General features: G+C 42.0%; 2 protein-coding genes across 27 annotated transcripts in view; both read left to right on the top strand.

Annotated features, from left to right (window-relative positions):
• Window positions 1-7,783: 7,783 nt before the first annotated feature.
• LOC146973239 (uncharacterized) lies at window positions 7,784-10,366 on the top strand. Its single transcript, XM_085799209.1, has 2 exons — window positions 7,784-9,372; window positions 9,436-10,366. Exons 1-2 carry the CDS (start codon window positions 7,784-7,786, stop codon window positions 10,265-10,267), a joined length of 2,421 nt encoding a protein of 806 aa, XP_085655335.1. The 3' UTR covers window positions 10,268-10,366.
• Window positions 10,367-12,580: 2,214 nt separating this feature from the next.
• The window catches only part of camk2g2 (calcium/calmodulin-dependent protein kinase (CaM kinase) II gamma 2), a 64,474-nt gene continuing 55,134 nt past the window's right edge, over window positions 12,581-21,920 (top strand). For 23 of the 26 annotated variants that reach the window (XM_085799545.1, XM_085799549.1, XM_085799550.1 and 20 more), the window contains exons 1-2: window positions 12,603-12,832; window positions 14,062-14,156. In XM_085799545.1, coding sequence (XP_085655671.1) covers window positions 12,768-12,832; window positions 14,062-14,156 — 160 coding nt within the window. In that variant the 5' untranslated portion in view covers window positions 12,603-12,767. Of the gene's footprint in view, window positions 12,833-14,061; window positions 14,157-21,920 lie in introns of all 26 variants that reach the window. The other 3 variants (XM_085799539.1, XM_085799537.1, XM_085799558.1) reach the window with 2 other exon arrangements.

Genomic DNA, 21,920 nt, shown 5'->3' on the forward strand with positions numbered 1-21,920 from the left:
CCAGTCCCTGCAGCTCTGAATAACAAACAAAAGCTCAGAAGCTGATACCATCAGCCTTGTGATATCAAATCCATCTCCTCGACTGTGCTGTAAAATGTCAAATGTGATTGAAAGGATCTTAATAAAATCATAAATGCAAAAATTCAATTTTTTACTGCAGAAACTTCTCATTTTCTTTCTTTTTTATATATTTCTATTTCTAATAAATTTGTTTTCAAGATATTTCTCAGAAAGAACTACAGGGAATACAAAGAGAGTTTTAAGTTGGTATACACTTCCACCTCATTAATTACAAATAATTGCTGGTGTAACTAAAATACTCAGGTCATCAGGTCACCTGAGCGTACGAAAATTACGAAATACGAAATGTGTCAATACAAGTAACAATTCAACATTTGATAATTTACATAAATGAACTTTCACACCAAATGTCTTAAAGAGCCAGACCAAAACCCCATAATTTACCTCTCTGTCTGAATGCATGTATTATAATGTCAGCATTAGCATCATTCTGGACTGGATTAAATTCAGTAACAATGTCCTCACTTGTTTTGGAATATCTGTGACATGACTGCCATACGGTTAAAGAAACATTTTGGTTTCTGCAAATATGACGTGGTGAAAGGAATAGTTGTGGTCTTTTGTGGCTCCAGAGGGAGCTGCTTGGAATCTGATAAAAATAAGTGTATGATGTCATTGGAGAGTGGGACAAGCTACTTCCTGGGTTGGCACTGAACATTGGCAAAAAGACCTAAAATCGTGAGGTGCAGAATCATCAAGTGTGGATGTAATTCCCAGGGATGCTGTGCCTGGGAAGCATTAGTTTGAGCTCATGCTGTCTGATTAGGTGTGATGCTGATGTAGCTTGATAGGAATGGATCCGAGGTGTTGCTGCTCCACCATTGTTGGGTGTGGATTTCAAAGTCTTTTAGTGTCACACAGTAGCAACAAGACTGTATATTTCTCCCCAGTGGCCTGATAATGAATATTCAGCTGTCTTTCTTCACCACGTCTTCCCCCTCTGGTCAGCTCTCATGTTTGCCTCCTCCTCCTCCTCCTACCCCCTCCCTCCCTCCCTCCCTCCAGTTATCCCTCAGCTCTTTGCTCATTCCCTCTGCAACCCCCCCTTGTCTTTCTTTCTCATTTTGTTCCTCATCCCACTCACTTGTTTGTGCTCATTTGAAAGATCGAGTTAGAAGTATTAGCCGTGTTTTGCTCAGAGCTCTGTGGTGTACAGTGGAATAAAAAGAGTGGAGGAGGGAGGAGAGAGTTCCCCAGGGGCTGCAGGGGGCTGTCATGTCTGAAGTGCTTGTAGATCAGATTAAAATGTCTTGTTTAGTGAAAAAGCTTCAGTGCATACGTAACACACATCAACTAGTTAGGAGAATAAAATTAAATTTGGAAAACTTTCGAGTTTACAGGATGAGGATAACAAATCCCATTAAAAAGGGCAAAATCAATAATGCACTACTTTGTCGCAATAATTTTTGACTTCCCTACCCTGTCTCTGCCTCCACTCATTTCTAATGAAGATATAAATCTTTCAACATGGGTCTGAAATATATAGTTACGTTTTCCAAAACAGGCTAAATAATTTCCTCCACCAGCTGAGTGCTGCAGCTTTTAGCAAAACCATCCACAAAGAGAGGGGCTGGTGGTTATACCACACTTGGATTTGTGCATGACCGTTTAGCAAAGACTGTGAGTCTGCAAGGACGTGAGGACCTGAGTGCATTGGTGCAAGATAACAGTTTAAGTATTATTAATGGGTACAGTGCGCACAGTAGGTGGAAGACAAAACAGAAACATTACATCAGAAGCTGCTTGCAATTTACCAACAATACTGCAATTACAAAAGCAGCAAGTGTCTCATTAGTCGTGCACACTTAGTTTAGGTTCTGGGACTTGTTCGGTTGATTAATGTGTTTTCCAGGCAATATGGAGAACACAAAAAGAAGGGAAATATATATTTGCTACAAAAAGTTAAGGGCAATCAATCACAGCAACTGCAGAGTTATTTAATTCTGCATGGATACTATACCGACCTCAGAAATCATGACTTTTCTCAAACACAGAACTGCAAACTCAGCACAGAGGAGCAGCAGTTACAAGATAGAGCTCAACAGAATAAAACAAACTGTCTCTAAACTATCAAGAAACTGAATAACTTTTATAGAACCGTACAAGAAGAGATGTTCAACCATTTGTCAAAATCTCTGTATGTAATTAACTAGAAAACATGTTGGTCTGATGGTCTCCCTAAATACAAAAGAGTTTGCTGTATCATTGAGATTTGACGCCAACATTTTCTAGATACAAGTCCTGCATGCGTATTGAGTTTTCTCAGCTGTTGTTTGGGAATGGAAACTTTTTTTCTGACAGATTTTATTAGAGAACTCATGGGGGGAAGGACAAAGGTCTTGTTGTAATGTAATACAATGGTGTTTTTGGTGTCTTACAAGTCTACTGTATATGTCACAAGTGAATGAGTACAGCGTGTTCTCGTCTGTGGTTCCCCGATGGTGGAATAAGCTACTGAATGTTCTCAGAGCATCTTCAAGGATATCTTGAAGATTGATCTCTTCCAAAAGCCCCTCCTCTCCTAATATACCTCTAACACCACAACATGTCTAACTGACACTTATAATGCACTTCTATACATAATCTCCCTGTGCTTATGAAACAGATGTGGTACTTAAAGTATTCTGCACTGAGCTTTGGTGTAAGTTGTTTTGGTGAGAGGCATCTACTAAACGGGTGAATGTCATTTTGTAACATCTGGTCCTAAAACAGTTCTGCAGCTACATAATCCATGGGTAAATGGCTTTTTTGCTGTTTTGTTTATTTAAGTTTATTCATTATTTGTTCTGGCGTTTGAGTGAACCAAGCCGTGGCTATCTCTTCCATAAGCTCTACAACTTACTCTTTCTTGTACTGCTCTCTAGCTTCTCTTGAAATTCTGTAGATGCCCAAATCACCACCAAACATTTAGTTTCTTCAGCAGACAACGGCAAATTATTTTTCTCCATGTTGTCAGTCCCTGCCTTTCTGCGCCTCCTTCCTCCTCCTCTTTCCTGCTCGTCTTCACAGCCTGGAATACGACATGCCCACTGATGATGCCACGGTTCGCAAGGAAAAAACAACCATGTTTGGGTTGAATTGAGACATAGGTGTAGAGGAAAAATTGTGGGAAAATTAAACAAAGACAGGAGGTGAAATTGTGACAGAAACAAACACAAAACAGGAAGTTCCCAGAGAGGACAGATTAGGACAGTTTCAGTGTTTATATATGGCCACCTGGCTATTGTTTTAAGTTATCTTGTTGCCATGGCTACAGACACAAAAAAGGAGAAGCCCAAACTATTTCTGTGACCTTTGTCTTTATGGGAAATACTGGAAATCAAACAACTGGAGGCTTTCTAATCTCAACGAATATCCATCTGTACAGTTCATGGCTTACACAACATCACTTCGAGGAGCGCTGAAGCTGAAGGCTCTTTGTTCACCTCTGGAGTAGGCGTGCAGGCGCATAGAAAAACCTCACACCATCCACACTGGACTCCAGTGATGTGATCTGATGAGACTGCTTTGGGTTAACAGCAGCGATGTTGCTCAGAGACCTTCAGAGTCTCGTACATTTGAGAAACCGGTGAAGACAATGGTTAGATGCCCACACATCTGATTCCCAGTACACTGCGATGGCCTGCAGAAATAAGGCACCGTCAGATAATATAAATCATGGAGGAGGTGTCACACAAACACACACACACACACATTCACAAACACACACACACAATGGTATCCAGTACATGTATGTGGGAGGGAGCTGTCATATCCACTGTTGGATAACCAGTTGAAGGTAAGGCTAACTTCACATCTGAGTACTCTTTGATGAAGTCGTGATGTTAAACACAATAGGCTCATGATACTGTTTCAAATATAACTTTTTATTTTCCTGTGATGGACACTGTTCCACGCTGGGTGAGCGCAGCACTTTCTCAACACTCACTCAGTGAGACAGAGCGATATCAACGACTCAATGGGGACACATTCACCAGAGTCTCTTGCACCATAAATTGCAGCCCATTAAGCACTGAAATAGCCCTGATGTACTATTAAATGCTTACTTGGGACAATGGGACAATTTAGTAATTTACAAAAAAGCGTTATAGATCTACTCTAATGTGCTGTACATGGCAGACTGCGTTCCCATAGGAGACTCTTAAGGTTAAAACCTGACAAAAGATTTACTTGAAGGAGCTGTCTCAGTGCCGATAAGGAGCTTTGACCCCTGGGTGTTTGTGCTAAGGAATGACAGTGGTCACTCCCTGAGATAAACACACACATATCAGAAAACATTAAGAGTCCTGTGATGTGACTGCTCAGTGTGAGGGAGGGGAGGCTCTTCAAAGACATGCCGAGCAGCCATGAGTCAAGTTGAAAACGTTCTTGTTGAATGAGTCACTCCCTTTTGGTCCCACAGCACTGATGTTACTGTGTCATCACCACAATGAGGTTTAGCTTTTGGAGCATATTGCACATTGTAGGATTATTTTAAATACCCCACCCTGTCATGCTATGTACTATAATAGTATTTGTCATTTTTTATTGTCATTTCTCCCCGGCTTTGCATCGACTGTATTTCAGAAAACTCACTGTAGTCCCAGGCAATGGATAGATTAAGCCTGGCTTTACAATGTCAGGATTGGCTTTCCAAAGTTTTAAAATGAAAACTACATAAGTGAGGGTCCCCCATGTTTAATTTGAAGTATCTTTTACTTTGCACTTCTGATATCCACGGCAAACAATACAGGTCAGATGGGGAAAGATGAATATATCTACACATTTCCTGTAGTGAGTGAATATGGGCTCAAGAAGATTTTTCTTTGATTTGTAAATGGAGGATCTCTTTAAAAAGTTACGAGTGTAAAACTGGCTATACAGTATGGTGGGGGATGGTCTTATTATCCATCTGATGCATGCTGATGATGAGTTTGCTTAATCTATGGTGTGAAGTATGACATTGAATTGAACTCTGAAAAGTGTGTTGTCATGATTGATAAAACCGGGGAGGATCAGAGGGAAATTTCCCTTCATGATTTAAGGCAGAGCAAGAGCTAAATGTAGTGAACAAAGTAAAATATTTGGGTCATGTTATCATGGAAAATTTTAATGGGACTGTTTATGTAACCTGTCTTCGACTTTGGGAAGATTTATACAATACAATGTGCACTGTTGTGTCATCGTAACCCCTTTTGCAGTTTATAAACCATTCTTTGACTAAGGTGGTAAAGGAGTAGATGTTTGTCTCTCTCCTTACGTTATGTATGCGCCCAGGGTTAACAGCTAGGGTTAGCCTCAGGGGGTTAGGATTTAGCTGCCTAGACCCAAACAAGGACAATTTCTTCTGCCCTCAAATTGAGCTCGTTTCCAAAATTTGCTTTGACCTTTCTGACTCTTCCCAGGAATTTCCAGTGTTGACCCAACAAGTTTTTTGTCAGACATGTTACACCACGTCCATTCTCCAACTCTCTAACCTCTCCTTTTGAAATAAGTTTAGATGCTTGTATGCTCCAATATCCACCTTTAAAAAACAACTTTTACTTCCATTAAAAACTGCAATTCTTTATTTATATGAAAAGTTAAAATGTATTATTTATATACCGTATGTTTTGACAGTAAAGTAATCAAACTTGAAAATGAGTCTAGAAATAATGGAAATAAACAAAAAACTGTCCGTCACAGTTGAAAAAAATGTCAAGAATCCAAACGACAGTTCACTTTCTCTTTTCACTCTAGTCTCACTCCCTAACCTACTTGTTTAGGATGTGAGGAGTTACATGATATGGCTTGGAGGTGGCAAGATGATAAACATTAGGCCACATAAAAATATCTTTGGTTTCAGAAAATGATCTTCTGTTATAAGCAGATAAGTACGTGCAGGTTAGAGGGGAAACCAGTTCCTGTTGACTTTGCTCAGAACTCATGGAGATATCCAACTTGCGACAAAGATTGCGAGCAGATATTACTTTGTTTTAAGAGGTCACGAGTCTGACATTTTGGAAACTGCTGCATGCTCCACACACGGCTGTTACCACCCACCCTTCAAACCTGCCGCTGTACAGCCTGTTCAAGACTCATCTGACAAACACATCACAGGGAAACACAGCAATTCAGCAATTACCACGACGGTACCTCTGCACCCTCACTAATTAGGCTTTCATATAAGAGTGGCTCCCTGTAATTATGGCAGAAACTGGTTGCACTGCTCCTGTGCTCACTGCAAACACTCATTAATCGCCAGCAATGCTCTCTAAACACTGCTCCAGATATTCACTCACTGTTTAGAGGCATGGCAGAGAGAATAAGAAGAGAAAGGACAATCACATGCTTGTGTTGGATATGTGAAATACACTGTGATTTAGTGCTGAGAGAGGTAGAGATGATACTCAAGAACAGTTTTATTAAGGAAATTCCTGTCTGTTTCATCTTTCACTAATATTGGCAATAGGAGGCAGATAGTGGAAGTGTTGAGAAAAGGAGGTGGTAAGGTTACATACTTGGACAGACAAGAAGACAGAAATGGCAGGAAGACAATAGCTACATAGCAGAATTAATGATTTGGCAAACGAGAGGACGGACATCTTTCTATTTATAGCGACGGGAGCTTAATGACTGAACTGAGAACAGCTGTGGATGAAGGTGGCTAATCATCAGATGAGTGGCAGTGGTGGCAAAACTTCATGTGTTTGCACAGATATGTTTTGAGTTTATCATATCATTGATAACATTTATGAGTTATACTGTAAAGTCTTAAATTCTGCCAGTGTAACTAATAATAACTTTATTTGTGGTGAGCTATCTGCCTATGCTTCTTAAGGTTTTCTGGTAAACATTGTTGTAATGTTTGATGAATTGTTGCTGCCTCTTGTCAGTCAGCGGACAAGCAGTGTGGAGGAATATTAAATGGTTTTTATGGACATTTTTGTGTCAGGCCCTATTACTCTGGTATAAAGATTTTGTTGGACTATGAACCGGCCTCCCGGGTCACCAGATGCACTGAGGAATAAAAAACTACTCCGGGGGCGGCGTTTAGCTCACTTGGTAGCACTGCCGCCCCATGTTGAGGCTACAGTCCTCACTGCAGGGCGGCCCCAGTTCGAATCCCGCATCGGGCAGCCCATTCCTGCATGTCATTCCCCCTCTCTGCCTCCCCATTTCCTATCTCTCTCTTGACTGTGCTATTGATTAAAGATAAAAAGCCCCCCAAAATATACTTAAAATAAATAAATAAATAAATAAAACTACTTCGGAGTATTATGAGGGTGAGTCACTAATGACTGAATTTCATTTTTTGGTGAACTATTCCTTTAATGTATGAAAAGTGCCATACAAATAAAAGTTGATGTGATTTGAAAATTAGTCAGGGCCTGCAGCCTTCCGGAATACAACATAAAGAGAATTGTAAACATAAGCTATGATGTCACAACCTGGAACTGACTTCAAAGGGGAAAAAAACGTGATGTCATGATGATGTCACAATAAAGTTAGAACTTCACAGGCTATTTATTGTTGTAGTTCAGACAAACGGTGTAATTTTCACAGCATTCGTTGATCGTTCTTCACACGTAAGTAAGACTACTGACACGTCATGGCTGAACAAAAAATCACTTGGGCACAAATTGTACAAGCTGCCCCTCAGGGTTGTCCAAACACTGAGAGACAACAAACTCCCACAAGTCCAAGCAAGGAGCATCTTGGAGGGCAAGCTTCCATTAAAAAAATGTCCAGCAAACGCAAAATAAAATGGGTAAAACTGGACCTCACTGACTGCCAGGGCCAACAACATCAGGCCAGAGCAGGTGTTCAAGGTCAGCTAAACAAGCCCATACCCCACCTTGAGAAATCTGCAGAAAATGTGGTGGAATTGAAATACAAGCTGAAACAGCAAGAGACTCAAACCCAGCAACTGATTCAGGAGAAAAAGGAAAAACCTCAGGCCAGAGCAGAAGTTCCAGGTCAGCTTAACGGGCACAAATCTGCAGAACAACACGTGCAGAACCCAGAAAAGGTGGTGGAATTGAAAGACAAGGTGCAACAGCAAGAGACTCAAACCCAGCAACTGATTCAGGAGAAAAGGGACCTCTGCTGCAAGGTCAGTAAGACCGAAAGAGATGAAATCTCTCAAGAAGAGACAATCAAGAACCTCAAAGCAGAGTTTGCCAATAATACAGTCTCCTGGATGAAGGTGATAGAAATCACAGAGGCTAAGAGGGAAGAACTGGAGACAAGGAACAAGCAACTGGAAATGCAGGCAGAGGAGTCCCAAGAAAGGTTAAAGGAGATGATGGAGAATGTCAAACAGAGGGACATTCAGATCCAGGAGCTCAAGGACTCTAATGAGACTCTGTCACACACGCTCACTAAGACCTCAGATCAGCTGAGGAGCCAAGAGCATGACAATGGTCTTGAAGAAGAGTTGCTGTCTGAGCTTGCGGATATAGAAGACTCCTGGATAACGAAAGTTAAAGAATTGGAGAAGGTGAAAAAAGACCTACAGAAGGAGACACAGGCCCTGAAGGACCAGAACAAGAAACTCCTGGCAGAAAACCAACTCCGTAAGGACGTGCAGAAAGAACTTCAGGGAGACAATAAAGTTCTCAAGAAGGAGAAGCTACTACTACTGGCAGAGAACCATGTCCTAAAAGAAGATGAGAAGAAGCTGCAGGCAGAGAACACAAGCCTGGTGGAAATGGAGAAGAACCTGCAGGCAGAGAAACAAGTCCATGGGGAGGAGGAGAAAAAACTGCAGTCAGAAAACCATCTCCTGAAGAAGGAAATTAAGAAGCTTCAAACAGAGAAGCTAATCCTGAAGCAAGTGTCTGAAAAACAGCAGGAAAAGAACCAACTTCTTCAGGATGAGAAGAAACAACTGCATGCAAAGACCCAAGTCCTGAGGAAGGACAAAAGAAACCTCCAGGCAGAAAACAATGTTCTGCAAGTAGAGAAAAAAACCTTGCAGGCCACCAACAACATGTTGCAGGTGGAGCAGCAAAACCTGCAAACAGAGAATAATGTGTTACATGTGGACAACACCAAGCTGCAGGCCGTCAACAGCATGCTCCAGACAGAGAAGGAGAACCTGCAGGTAGAAAACAATGTTCTGCAACTAGAAAACAAAACCCTGCAGGCCACCAACAACATGTCACAGGTGGAGCAGCAAAACTTGCAAACAGAGAACAACATCTTGCATGTGGACAACACCAAGCTGCAGGCCGCCAACAGCATGCTTCAGGCAGAGAAGGAGAACCTTCAGGTGGAAAACAATGTTCTGCAAGTAGAGAACAAAACCCTGAAGGGCAACAACAACATGTTGCGGGTGGAACAGCAAAACCTGCAAACAGAGAATAATGTGTTACATGTGGACAACCACAGGCTGCAGACCGCCAACAGTGTTCTCCAGACAGAGAAGGAGAACTTGCAAGTAGAAAACAAAACCTTGCAGGCCACCAACAACATGTCACAGGTGGAGCAACAAAACTTGCAAACAGAGAACAACATGTTGCATGTGGACAACACCAAGCTGCAGGCCACCAACAGCGTGCTTCAGGTAGAGAAGGAGAACCTTCAGGTGGAAAACAAGACTCTGCAAGTAGAAAACAAAACCCTGAGGGGCAACAACAACATGTTGCAGGTCGAGCAGCAAAACCTGCAAACAGAGAAGAACGTGTTGCATGTGGACAACAACGAGCTTCAGGCCGCCAACAGTGTTCTCCAGACAGAGAAGGAGAACCTTCAGGTGGAAAACAAGACTCTGCAACTAGAAAACAAAACCCTGAAGGGCAACAACAACATGTTGCAGGTCGAGCAGCAAAACATGCAAACAGAGAAGAACGTGTTGCATGTGAACAACAACAACCTCGTAGAAGACAACAACAAGCTTCAGGTGGAGAAGAATAATCTCCAACTCAACATCAATGTGCTGCAATTGGAGAAAAAACACCTGCAAGAAGACAAAAACATGCTGGAGGTGGAGAAGAAAAACCTCCAAGAAGAAAACAACATGCTGCAGAAAGAAAACCAAGAACTCCAGACAGAAAAGCAAGAAGTGGAGGAGCTCCTGTTGAAAAAGCAGAAGAAGAAGAGACGCTTCTGTTTCTGGAGAAAGACCAACGTGGAGCAGGAAAGGGGAAAAGAAGAGGAGAATGATGAGAATCAGGTGGTGGAGGGAGCTGCATGTTGTGAGACTCAGGTCGGACAACAGTAGCTCCACTCATCTCCTCTCTTCACCCCACACTTTCCTCTTCTCTATCTATCTATCTATCTATCTATCTATCTATCTATCTATCTATCTATCTATCTATCTATCTATCTATCTATCTATCTATCTATCTATCTATCTATCTATCTATCTATCTCTTGCTCTATCTATCTATCTATCTATCTATCTATCTATCTATCTATCTATCTATCTATCTATCTATCTATCTATCTATCTATCTATCTATCTATCTATCTATCTCTATCTATCTATCTATCTATCTATCTATCTATCTATCTATCTATCTATCTCTGTCCTCATCAAAAAATAAAAATGAAAAAAATGAAAATTCTGCATGCATGAGCCTCTGAATAATGATATACAGAATAACTGTAGATTATATTGCAAGCCTGAGATTCTGAACATTTCTTGGGCGTTTCTTCATGTTGTCAGCATTGCTTCTACCTGTTGGTAGGTGACTCACTGCTCATCCTCCCCCTTCCTTCCTGTAAGATGCTACTTCCTGTGCGCCAGTGCGGGAATGTCGTTGGTCGTAAAATGACAGCCACAGGTATGCAGTTTACTATTGTGTGACAATAAAAAAGATATTTAAGTATCAGTAATGACAAATCAGAAACAACAAACATTGGTTATTTTCTCCTCAAAAATTATTCAAATCAATCAATCAATTATCAAAATAGTTTCTGGTTGTCTTTTTGATTGACTTGAGAAACTGTCTAAACAGGTCTAAAAATAAAGAAAAACTAATATTTATCATTATTCTTGATATGAGGATGTTCAGTTAAGAATATAAAGTGTAGGTGACTCTTAAACGAGAACAGAATAATAATATTTTTGTCACAGAATATGGTTTATGGTTTAAAGTCAGAGAAAACAACAACACAAGGTGTGAATCATTATTGTCAATTGGTGCCACATTTGAGGAGTTCCTCTTTTCTGAAAGGCCCAGTTTAGGAAATGAAAACCATAACACTGTGGGCATGCAGCTCGCTGCTTTGTGCCAATATTAAAATATTGCGGCATCACATCCCACTACATGGCTCGGTCCCTCAAAGATGCTGCTCATATCAACTGGTCTGGTGTCAGCTTTACCTTTACGACCATGAGGTAGGGATGTGAGGGGGAGGTAGTGAAAACTGAATCTGGATCTGTGGCTCCCAGCAGAGCTAAAAAGATCTCGCGTGGCTTGCATCCCACCTCTACCTCTCCTGCCAGAGAGGAGAAAGTAGAAGGAGGTCTCACTCTTACCACAATTTCTGGTCTCAGAAAAAATAAGGGGAACAAAGACGGGTGTGATCTATGGATGTAGTATGTTTTTTGTTTTACAGACAGGCCTTCATTTTTTATTTTTTTTTTATCTATCCTTTTTTTAAAAATCCAACTGACCAGCACAGGGCCTAATGAATAAAATATTGAAACAATAGCCTACTGAACAACCGTGATTTTACAAATAATGAATGGCCGTTGTAATAATGCAGGGATTTAACAGCCAGCCTGGTGTATTTTGGACTGACATTCAGAATTTCAAATTATTAATAAATTAAATAATAATTAATAAATTATGGTTTCAAATGTATGATTTTAATGGAGAAAAAAAATCATTTGATTACTGGTAATGAAAACAATTGTTGGTTGCAGCCTTGTGGTTCCTCTCTAATAACACCAAATTTTCAGGTTTCATAGGCTATAACCAAAGCCACATACATTATGGATATTTGAGTCCCACACATAGCTGATATTGTGCTTTGGTAGCACAAATGTGTAACTAATTTTTGATTAATTAGATTATGTGGAGCTGATTGATATACCGACTGAGATTTTGGGGCTCCAGGGGGTGCAGTAGGCTGAGTTGTGGGAGGCGCTGGAGTCAATCCCTGTGTGGGGTGGGGTAAACCCTGGACAGGTGTGGGCCACTTTTTCTTAATGGAAATTGATTGTGAGAATTTTATTGATAATATAGTGAGAATCTGAATCAGAGTCTGTTTTATTTCTGGCGAAACATGTACAGATGTGCAAAGAAACTGGCTCCAGTCCATCATTCTAATAATCATACACAAAGCTAGAAGCACGGACAACATTATTGTATTTTGACTCTGTGGTGTGTCTCTCGTGTTTTAATGACACTGTCAATTTAAATTCAAATTTTGAGCTCTTATTTACTAAAAAGAAAAAAAACAACAACACAGTGACACGTCTTCTCAATAGAGGATCTTTGTTACTACAGCTCCGCTCCCCTCTCTCCTCCTCCTCCCCCTTCTCTCTCTGTCCCTCGCTCTCTCTCTCTCCCCTCCCACTCTCTGCTCCTCGCTCTGAGCGCGAGCCTCTCTTCCCCCTCTCTCCTCTCTCTCTCTCTCGCTCTCTCACTCTCCCTCCCTCCCTCACTCCCTCTTGTCTTCACGAGTTCTCCTCCCGAAAACCCTGCGTGCGCGAGGCGGCCACTGAAGCGCGAGGCGATTCCTCCCCTCTCCCCTTCACTCCGGTCAACATGGCTACAGTTGTAACCTCGACCAGATTCACAGACGAATATCAGCTGTACGAGGAACTCGGAAAGTAAGCGACCGTCACCAGCAGCAGCAGCAGTAGTGGTGCTGCTGCTGCTGCTGCTGCTCTTGTTGCATTCAGCCTGTGTATGTGTGTGTGTGTGTGTTTGCACGTTTCTCGCCTCTGTGCTGCTGCCATTGTGCGCGTTTACTTCAGTGTTACACGGCAGGAGGAGGGAGAGAGGGGGGGCTGTCAAAAACAAAACAAAACAAACACACAAAAAAGACAGGGAACCTCCGGAGCGACAATAATCTGCAGAGCAGGTTCATGTTCATGTTAAGGCAGGAGGCTCGTGGTTAATCCTCAACGCTGTTTCTCCAGAGGTGTGCGTGTGTGTGTGTATGTGTGTGTATATGGATGTATGTGAATGTGTGTACCATCGCGGATCGAAAATGTGTGAAGCAGCCAGTCGCTCATTTTGAGCAACTTGTTTTGTCAATTTATCTGCAAGGCTGCACGCGTCGAAAAAGTCGTTTGCATTTACCCCGTTGCCTAGTGGCATCTCCAGGCTCCTGTTCAATCATTCAGCTCTGTTGTGCATTTGTAAGCAGACTGCAGGGGCTTACTGTATATGTCAAAGCCAAACAGGGGGAGAGAGGAAGAGAGAGACAGAGAGAGAGAAGGAAAATGCTCATTGTGTCAATGCACCATTGATGTATTGAGGATTTAAAACAACCTAAAGCACCCAGAGGTTACAGTGCAGATCATCTCATCTGTGGCTAATAAGAGGCTGCTTCTCCACCTACCAATAGGCTACAACCGAATTTAAAGGAGGCATCTGCACTAAAATAAAAAAGCAGCCGAGCAGGGAAAGACACAGATTAAATGTTAATTCTGCCTCTCAGCTGCTTCACCCCGCTCACGTTTCTCCCCTGTGAGCTAATGACCGCGGGTCCTTTCATAATAAAAAGCAGCCATCTCCTCCTCCTCCTCTTCTCCCCTCTGTCATGCACTAGTAGCCAGGACCTTCTCCTCACATCTCAAACACGACATATCACACTGTTTTTAATTATGCATGCGACTTCCTTTCCCCTCTCCTCAGGTGTGTGTGTGATTGGTGCATGCCCTCACCAGCAGTGTGTGACAGGTTCACCTGCACAGCCCTGCGCTTTAGCTGTCACACACATTGATGTGAGTGTGATGGAGAGCTTTGTTAACGTTTGAAGTGGTGTCACTGATCCATTTCTTTTTTTTTTGTCTTTTTTTTTGTCTGTGGTTATCGATTTCTCCCACTCCAGAGGTGCCTTCTCCATCGTCCGCCGATGCGTCAAGAAGTCCACCGGCCAGGAGTATGCTGCTAAAATTATTAACACAAAGAAGCTCTCAGCCAGAGGTGAGTGCTGATGCAGATACCCCCATTGTCATTGTGTGTGTGTGTGTGTGTGTGTGTGTGGCTCACTTGCCGTGTTACGCTTTCCAGTCAAGGAGTTAACATGAATTTATGCAAACTGAAAGCTGACAAGAGTAAGCTGCTGTCCACGCTGCTCACACTGGAGTCGGTTTCAGCTGCAGGCTCATGTTGGTTTATTTCCTTAAGAGCAGCGAGCCAGGCGTTCGGTCCCATCCTTGTCAGCGGAGAGATTCCTGAAAAGCTGGAGGCCACTTGGCAGAGCTGTGATGCTGCTGCTGCTGCTGCTGCGGTTTGAGTCGTGCAGTGAGGTTCAGTGGGCTTTGGCAGTTGTCTGCAACCATTTTTGGTTTGTTATGGTTACTGCTGGTCTCTCGCAAAAAGGACTGTGTGTGTACCACCTTGACCTTTTTGAGTCTAAAATGTTCTCTGCCTGGTATTAGAGCACGATCGCTCTGGGCTACAGCAGTGGAAACCAGGGAGAATAGCAACGTAGGTCAGAGGTCAGACGATCAGACGGCCAGGCATCCATGTTTAGTGGAAGTAGAAGTACTGTAAGAAGTAATCCTGATTCAGAGGAAGAAAATGACTGTAGTTGTGGTTTAGGTCGTACAGACTGAGTAAGAGGATGTGACGTCTCATCTTCCGTTCTTGTAAGAAGACGTAATGTCACACAACGTGGACAGAGTTACTCACTTCAGTGACTCAATGCAGAGTTAAAACACAAGTGGAGTAAAATTCTGTCTAAGTTTTGCTGTGCAGTGATGCGTTAACACTAATTAAAGCTGTCACTATTTTAAGAATCACGTTCCATCTGAATTCAGATTGACACGTAATTTATCCAAATTAATTTGAACGCAACCTGTCTCGCCTGTCCTGAAATGCAAGGACACTGATGGAAGGTGAAGACGACAGCATCAGATGATAATTATCAACTTGTAGACTTGCTTGTCAGTCTGTGCTATCCCAGTGGAGGAAAGTAACAAGTGCATTCACTCAGGTACAGATTTTAGGTGCTCGTTGGATAGTTAAAAGGGACCATGTAGTGAAGTAGTTTTTACACCTCTACATTGATGTGACTGTTGTAATCACTAGTTACCTTGTAAATGAATATAGTATATTACAGAAATATGATGCTTTGTTATAGAACAGAAGCTGCAGATCTGAAGATATTGCCAGATATTGCCAAATAATCAGATACATTTTTGTGCGAAATGTCAAATATTTCAAGGTGGCAGCGTCGTAAATGTGAAGTTTTTAATCATTTTGATATTTGGGCTATGAAGTGTCACTTTGGGTGATTGGTTTGCCGTAGCATTTTTCACTGTTTTCAGAGTTTAAAATCCATATAACACTGACAGGGGTTACTTCACTGCAGCGAATACTTTTTACTTTAAACACAACTTCCCGATTTATAGTTGTTTTTTGCAGTGGGCTGGATTGATGTTGATTTTTTTGTTTTTCTTGGACACTTCATTACTTATCAGGTGTTTTTAAGTGGAATTATGTTGAGTAACATTTCACATGCTTTTACTTGTGTTGTTTCGTGTTATGTGTCATGTCCAAAAGGATGCGGTTCAGCTAATCTGGATAAACTTGTTGCCGTTGTCGATTATCCAACAACAGTTCATGTTTCTTGTTGAACTGTTGTACCTGGCTGTGGTAATGACGAATGATGATAACGACGTGTTCCTGATCTCAGTTCTCCAGCGCAATATTGCTGTAAGGAAAGAAGAACCTATGAAAATAAAGACCCAAAGCTGTAATAACCTTGGTTTACCCTTTGAATCAATGTGTTCAGCCTGCCTGTGTGTGTGGGTCTGTGTGTGTTTGTGTGTGTTTACATGTTGAAACGCCACCACCTGTGCTTCAGCATTTGTGACAAATGAGTTGTTGTCATCCCTCTGCCTGTTGCTCTGAGCGTCTCGTCGTCTTTTCCTCTTCCCATTGTTGCCAAATCCAGGCGTTTTTGGCTCTGTTGACTGTTCGCTGTGTCACATGTGTTTGTGTTTGTCTATGTATTTCATCGATTCCCTCGCTGTGTGAGGCTTCGTGCTCTGGTGTGTGTGTGTGTGTTCGTGTGTGCGTGTGTGAGAGAGAGAGTCTGCTGCGTGTGGCTGTGTGTTTGTCCAAGTAGCCGTCAGACCAGACCGGGCCACCAAAGGGTGAGTGATGATGTGAGCTGCAGATCAGGGCCAGCTCTGGACTGACTGGGCTGCTCTTTTCCCAGGGGATGGAGGCTGAGTTTCTGTCTCCCCCCTCCCTCTCCCTCCCTCTCCCTCCCTCCCCCTCTCCCTCCAACACCCCCACTCTTTTCATTTTCCTTCCTTTTTGTGTTATGTTCTCCTGCCTCCCGTTCCCTCCCTCCCATCTCTGTAAACAAAAGATTGATTTGAGCAAAGATCTTAAAAACCCTTCTCACCAGGCGATCTGATCTTGTATGTGTGTGTGTGTGTGTGTGTGTGTGTGTGTGTTGTGTTGAGGGCTGTGTTGGCAGTGGTCCGGAGCTAGTAACCCAGCAACAGCAGGGGTGAAACTCTTCATCCCAGAGGCTGTCTGGCAGAGAGACCGCTTTCTCTGTGTGTGTGTGTATGTATGTGAGTGAGTGTGTGTGTGTGTGTGTGTGTGTGAGTTGTGGTGACAATTATCACGAACACACAAACACATATGCGACTGCTCTTTTCTCACTTAAAGCATAAACACAGTTGCACACATTTTTCTCTCACCTACCTAATGGATCTCACACTTAACTGCCTGCGTACAGCACAAGTCTTCAGTTTATAGTTTCACATTGTCATGCACACATAAACACACACACTAGCCTCTATGTGTGTGTGTACGTGTGTGTGTGTGTGTGTGTGTGTGTCTCTCTCTTCCAGTGCGCAGTGCCCTTAATCAGAGCTGAAATGCTCTGGCACTGCTAGTGTGTTTTTCTCAACACAAGAAACATGTTCTCCTTGCTACACACATACACGCCATGCTTACAGAGCTGAACGAAAGGCAAGAAGAGAGAAGTGGTGTGTACACCGTCACAGAGACGGGCGTCCTGGTGTTGAAGTATGATTCTGCTTTATTTCGACCGAGGCCTTCGTGTCTTAAGGTCGTGTTAACAATCTACTCGCCGAGTTAATTGCTGAGATGTGGGAGCGCGACAACGCTGCTCACGAGTTGTCAGACAAGTTAAGGACGACAAAGCCCTGGGCTAGCCAGATGGATGTGAAGATGAAAACAAGAGGCGAAACAATGCAGTTATTACCCAGAGTGTGTCTGTCGTACACACATCCATCACAGTTCACACACTGACTGACTGTTTCAGTTTCAGCTCTGAAGTTTAACATGAACACAGATTTTTCAGTCGGCGTTATGTGTCTCCACTCTGTTGACCAAACAACTACTGTAATCTTTTAGTCAGTGGATTTATTGAAAGATTATCTTTCGTTGCAGCAACATTGCAGTATTCCCAGACTTCAACATTTAAAGTACAATGTTTGGGTTGTGATAATCACGCATTGAATTCCTTTTAACATGTGATTAATGGAAAGTGCACCATGTTGACACTTGCAAGCTAAACGGTGTCTGCAACATTTCCCACTTGGACATCACTGTCATGTTATTATCTGAGTATATTTTTTACGCCAAATGCAGTGAGGCCTTTGAGAGTTTCAGGACAATAAATAATATATTTAAGTATATTAACATAAAGCAGCATATTAGTCTGTTATTAAACACTTGATTTTGAATTAATAACAAAAAAGGTGCAATTCATTTGGGATGAATCATGACTAACTATATGTGTATGGGCACTCCTTTTTATGCTGATATAATCCCAATTTACAGCCAAGATAACCCAGTCAACATAATCACAGTCATGTCTTCATCAACAGACATGTACAGTAGAGCATATTGTCTCCATGTGCACATTAACATGAATGCATCAGGGCTGTCAGCACACACACACACCCACACACACACACACAGTGCTGCTACTAAGCTGCCGGACGTCTTCACAGTTGTGTGTTAGAAAATCCACACACGCTACATGTTCAGTGTGATCTCTGCTTGTGTGGCTCCTGTCGGTGTTTGCAAACACCCAACGAACAGTGTATCAGCTTTGGTGGTTTGATGTCTGGGGAACTTTTGAGTATTGCTTGTACTTATGAGGTGCGTGTATACGTGTGTGTATATTATGCGTGTGTGTATGTGTGTGTGTGTGCAGAGAACAGGGGATTAAGCCCTGTTCTCTCTGGCTCAGGGAGGGCACATTGGCTGGCGGTGAGGTCAGCGATTATGGCTGGGTCGTGTGGCGTCACATGCATGCGCACAGCCGCTCAGACAGATACTCACACATTCACACGTGGTCTGTCGCTTCTGCTGACATTCACACACACGTGTGCGTCGAGTCGACACAGACCCACATCCTTCATCATCACACATTGTGTAGAGATGGGAGTTTCTTCAGCTTCTTTCTCTTTTTAACGATCTATTTTCTCACCATGAACCTTCAAAGCGTTTTATCAGATCAGTTTATAAATGCTTTGAAAAAAAAGATGTCTTTCTCAAGGAGATAAAAATAAAAGGTCACATATTCCCTTGACCTTAAGGAAATGGATAAAGAATGGTAACATGCATCAGCAACTAAGGCCAGAACAATGTCGTATGCACACACAGCCTAAGGTCAGTTAGCTTAGCTTAACATAAAGACTGGAAACAGTGGGAAACAGGCAGCCTGAATCTGCCAGTAACAAATCCACCTTATAGCCTCTATTATTCTTATTTATTAGACAATTTTTATCGAGAGAACTCATCGACAAACATTTAAACAAGAGAATGACTAAAGAAAAACAACAATACACAGGTTGCAAGGATGTTTCTGCATACTTAAGATTGTAAAAGCATTCAAGGGTGAACCTGTGCATTATCATATAGTGATTCAAAAAATAATAAATAGTGGTCTTTGCAGAAAAGGACTCATAGCGAGTTGCATTCATTTTTTATGAACAAGCCCCCCCCCCCCAAAAAAAAATAAATAAATAAAAAACACAGACCCTGGAAGCCCGAGTACTGTAATACAGTATTTCACAAGATAAGCGGCTTTGACTGTAGCATCAGTTTACAGAACTAGATAACGACAATTTGTGTTAGCCCCAAGGCAGCAGCGAGTACCTGATAAAAATCGTGGGAAGCAGAAGTTAAGAAGGGAAGTGTGCTCATAAGCTGTTGTTGCTATTTCTTTGGTGGTGGAGGGCTCTGTGCGCGCTGATGAGAGGGGGAGATAGAGGGGTCTCTGCTCTCGGTGGCTTTTTGTGATTAGCCACGACTTCTGTGCATCCTGAGCCGAGGCCCTGAATCCGTTTTTTTTTTTGCACCGAGGCAAAGAAGCAGAAGTCAGTGGTGAGACTCTAAAAGCACAACATAAAATGGAGATTAGAAGATATTTTCATATCTCCTCTCTGACAGAGGCTTCAGTACAGTGAAGCCTCATCTCATTTTCTAAAAACCAAACCCTGCGTGTATAAGGAAGTCGGCTTTAGCTTTAGTTTTTTTTTTTTTTTTTTTTTGCCCCGCTCAGCTTTCGTCTGCTGTTTTCCATTTATGGAGCTCACTGCCATCACCAGTCTTCTGCTTTTACAGTGTCCACTGATGATGCTGCACTAAATTAAAAAAAAGGGCCATTTCAGACATGCAGCCTTTTCCTTTAATAGTTGGTCTCATATCTGAATTATACTCAGTCACTTTCACTTCTTCTTACCAGCTCAGATCTAGTCTGGGTTTTCATAGCTCCTCTATCGTGTCGGAAATCTAAATTAAAAACTGTCTCATCAGGGGTAAATTAAACATGAGCGAGTGAAAAATGCTTGTTTTGCACCATCTTCCAAAATCATTATGGTAAATGTATTATCTAAGTTTTCATTTCTCATCTATAAATCTATAATTTGTAGCGGATATTGTTGGGATTGTAAACATTCAACACTCAGTCACTGTGGGCTGAAATTCCTCAAAAAAAAAATTGGCGATTGCAAAACAGGTATATCAGATCTGACAGGTAAAGGCACATGATGTGACATCACTGACTGCAGGGGGATGTGGCCTGAGGAGCAAAATGCTCCAGTGTCGCAGCAGTTAAGGGCTATATTGGCTATGAAATGGATAATATAGATTTCAGTTTCCAGCAGAATCAAACTGTGTGAGGCTGTAACCTGCTCCAAAGCCCAAGATTTTTCAGAATAAAGTGCAAAATAGCAACAAGAAAGAGTAAATGTGTCTCAGGTACAGTCACGAAGGTCAGGAGAATGGACAGCTATACATTTTATAGTGGAAAATATTTATATTTTATAATTATTTGGTTGTAAATTTGTACTTTTCTGAACTGAATTCACTATTTTCAACGTTAACTATCAATTCAGTAGCTTGTGTATGCAACCCCTTTGGACATAGAGACACAAAAAAGACAAGAAACGATGCTGTTGGTGTCTTCTGTTTGACCTTGTTTTGGGTCTCTGTGCCTCCAGGGGTCTATTTCCTCATAATCCCTCTGTGCTGCTTGTGTCTCACAAACACAGGTGTTGCATCACTGAAATGACTCCACACAAGTGAGAGCAGGTCGTGAACCTGTTTTTGGTTTTAGTTGCAGGATTCACTTTTGCAGATTTGAATCATTTCTGTCAGCTGTTTGTAACTGACAGGTATTAGTCTTTAAAGGTGCCATCATGATTAGTAATAATCGTCTTAAAGCGAAGTGAAGGGGACTGTTTATAGAGGCGTGTTGCTGCAGGTGAGAGTCAGATGATGAAATACGCTCTGACGCGTAAATCCATGAGTAAGGCTGCTCTGCACTTTACAGGACGACGAGACAGGTTTTACAACTCGGGACTTTATTACAGTGACAGTCACTGTATCGCCTGTCCCACCGTGGCGAGGTTAATCACTTAATGGAGTATTTATTTTATTGATTATTTCATATTGGAGTATGTATGTTTTTCAGTGATGAATTCATCATTTCCAGTGCTTCGTTTGACTGTTGCCAAACCAGCAAATACAGTATTTACACATTCACATATATTTTTCTATTTTCACAATGACTGAAATGACTGAAATCAAAACGGTTCGCAATACAATTTTGATCGACAGTCAGTTGATTGGCTTAATCACAGGCCCAATTAAATCATGTTGGAACTGCCTTTTTGTTTCTGTGTTTCAGTTACTGTATGCTCTCATCCAAAGTAACCCTCAGCCAGGTGACGTTTGGTGATCGATCTGCAACAAATCAATAGACCACTGTTTTAGTGATTTTCTCAAGCAACAAATGGCGACGTCAGGTTTATTGTTTTTCTTAATTGAATGTGACAAGTCAACTTTTGGTGTTGTTATTATTTTACTCTAACTAATAACATGTTTCTATGTCATGTATATTTTAAACTTTGCTGTATCACCCAGCCTTAATTAGTGGCTGTATGGGTCATCAATTATTCATATTCTCAGTGGCCTGTTCTGGGTGAGTGCACAGACAAAGGGCAGTGAATGCACCGTCTGTAACCCAGAGAGTTTAGGGTCACTCTGCACCCACAGGTGACTTTAACCTAACACCCTGTCTCTACACTGGGGGGGTGGGGGGTACACACAATGCGAGTAGAGCAGCAGCTTCGGGATGCGTTCAGGCGCTGTAGTGAATGTAGGTCACGCAACATTTCGGCAGTGCTCGGAGCAGGGTTGCGTTTTTTTTCTTCACCTGATTGTGCGTCGTCTCTTTGC

Source organism: Trachurus japonicus, chromosome 15, assembly GCF_045865225.1.
Source record: "Trachurus japonicus isolate A0001 chromosome 15, Traja_1.0".
Taxonomy (NCBI): domain Eukaryota; kingdom Metazoa; phylum Chordata; class Actinopteri; order Carangiformes; family Carangidae; genus Trachurus; species Trachurus japonicus.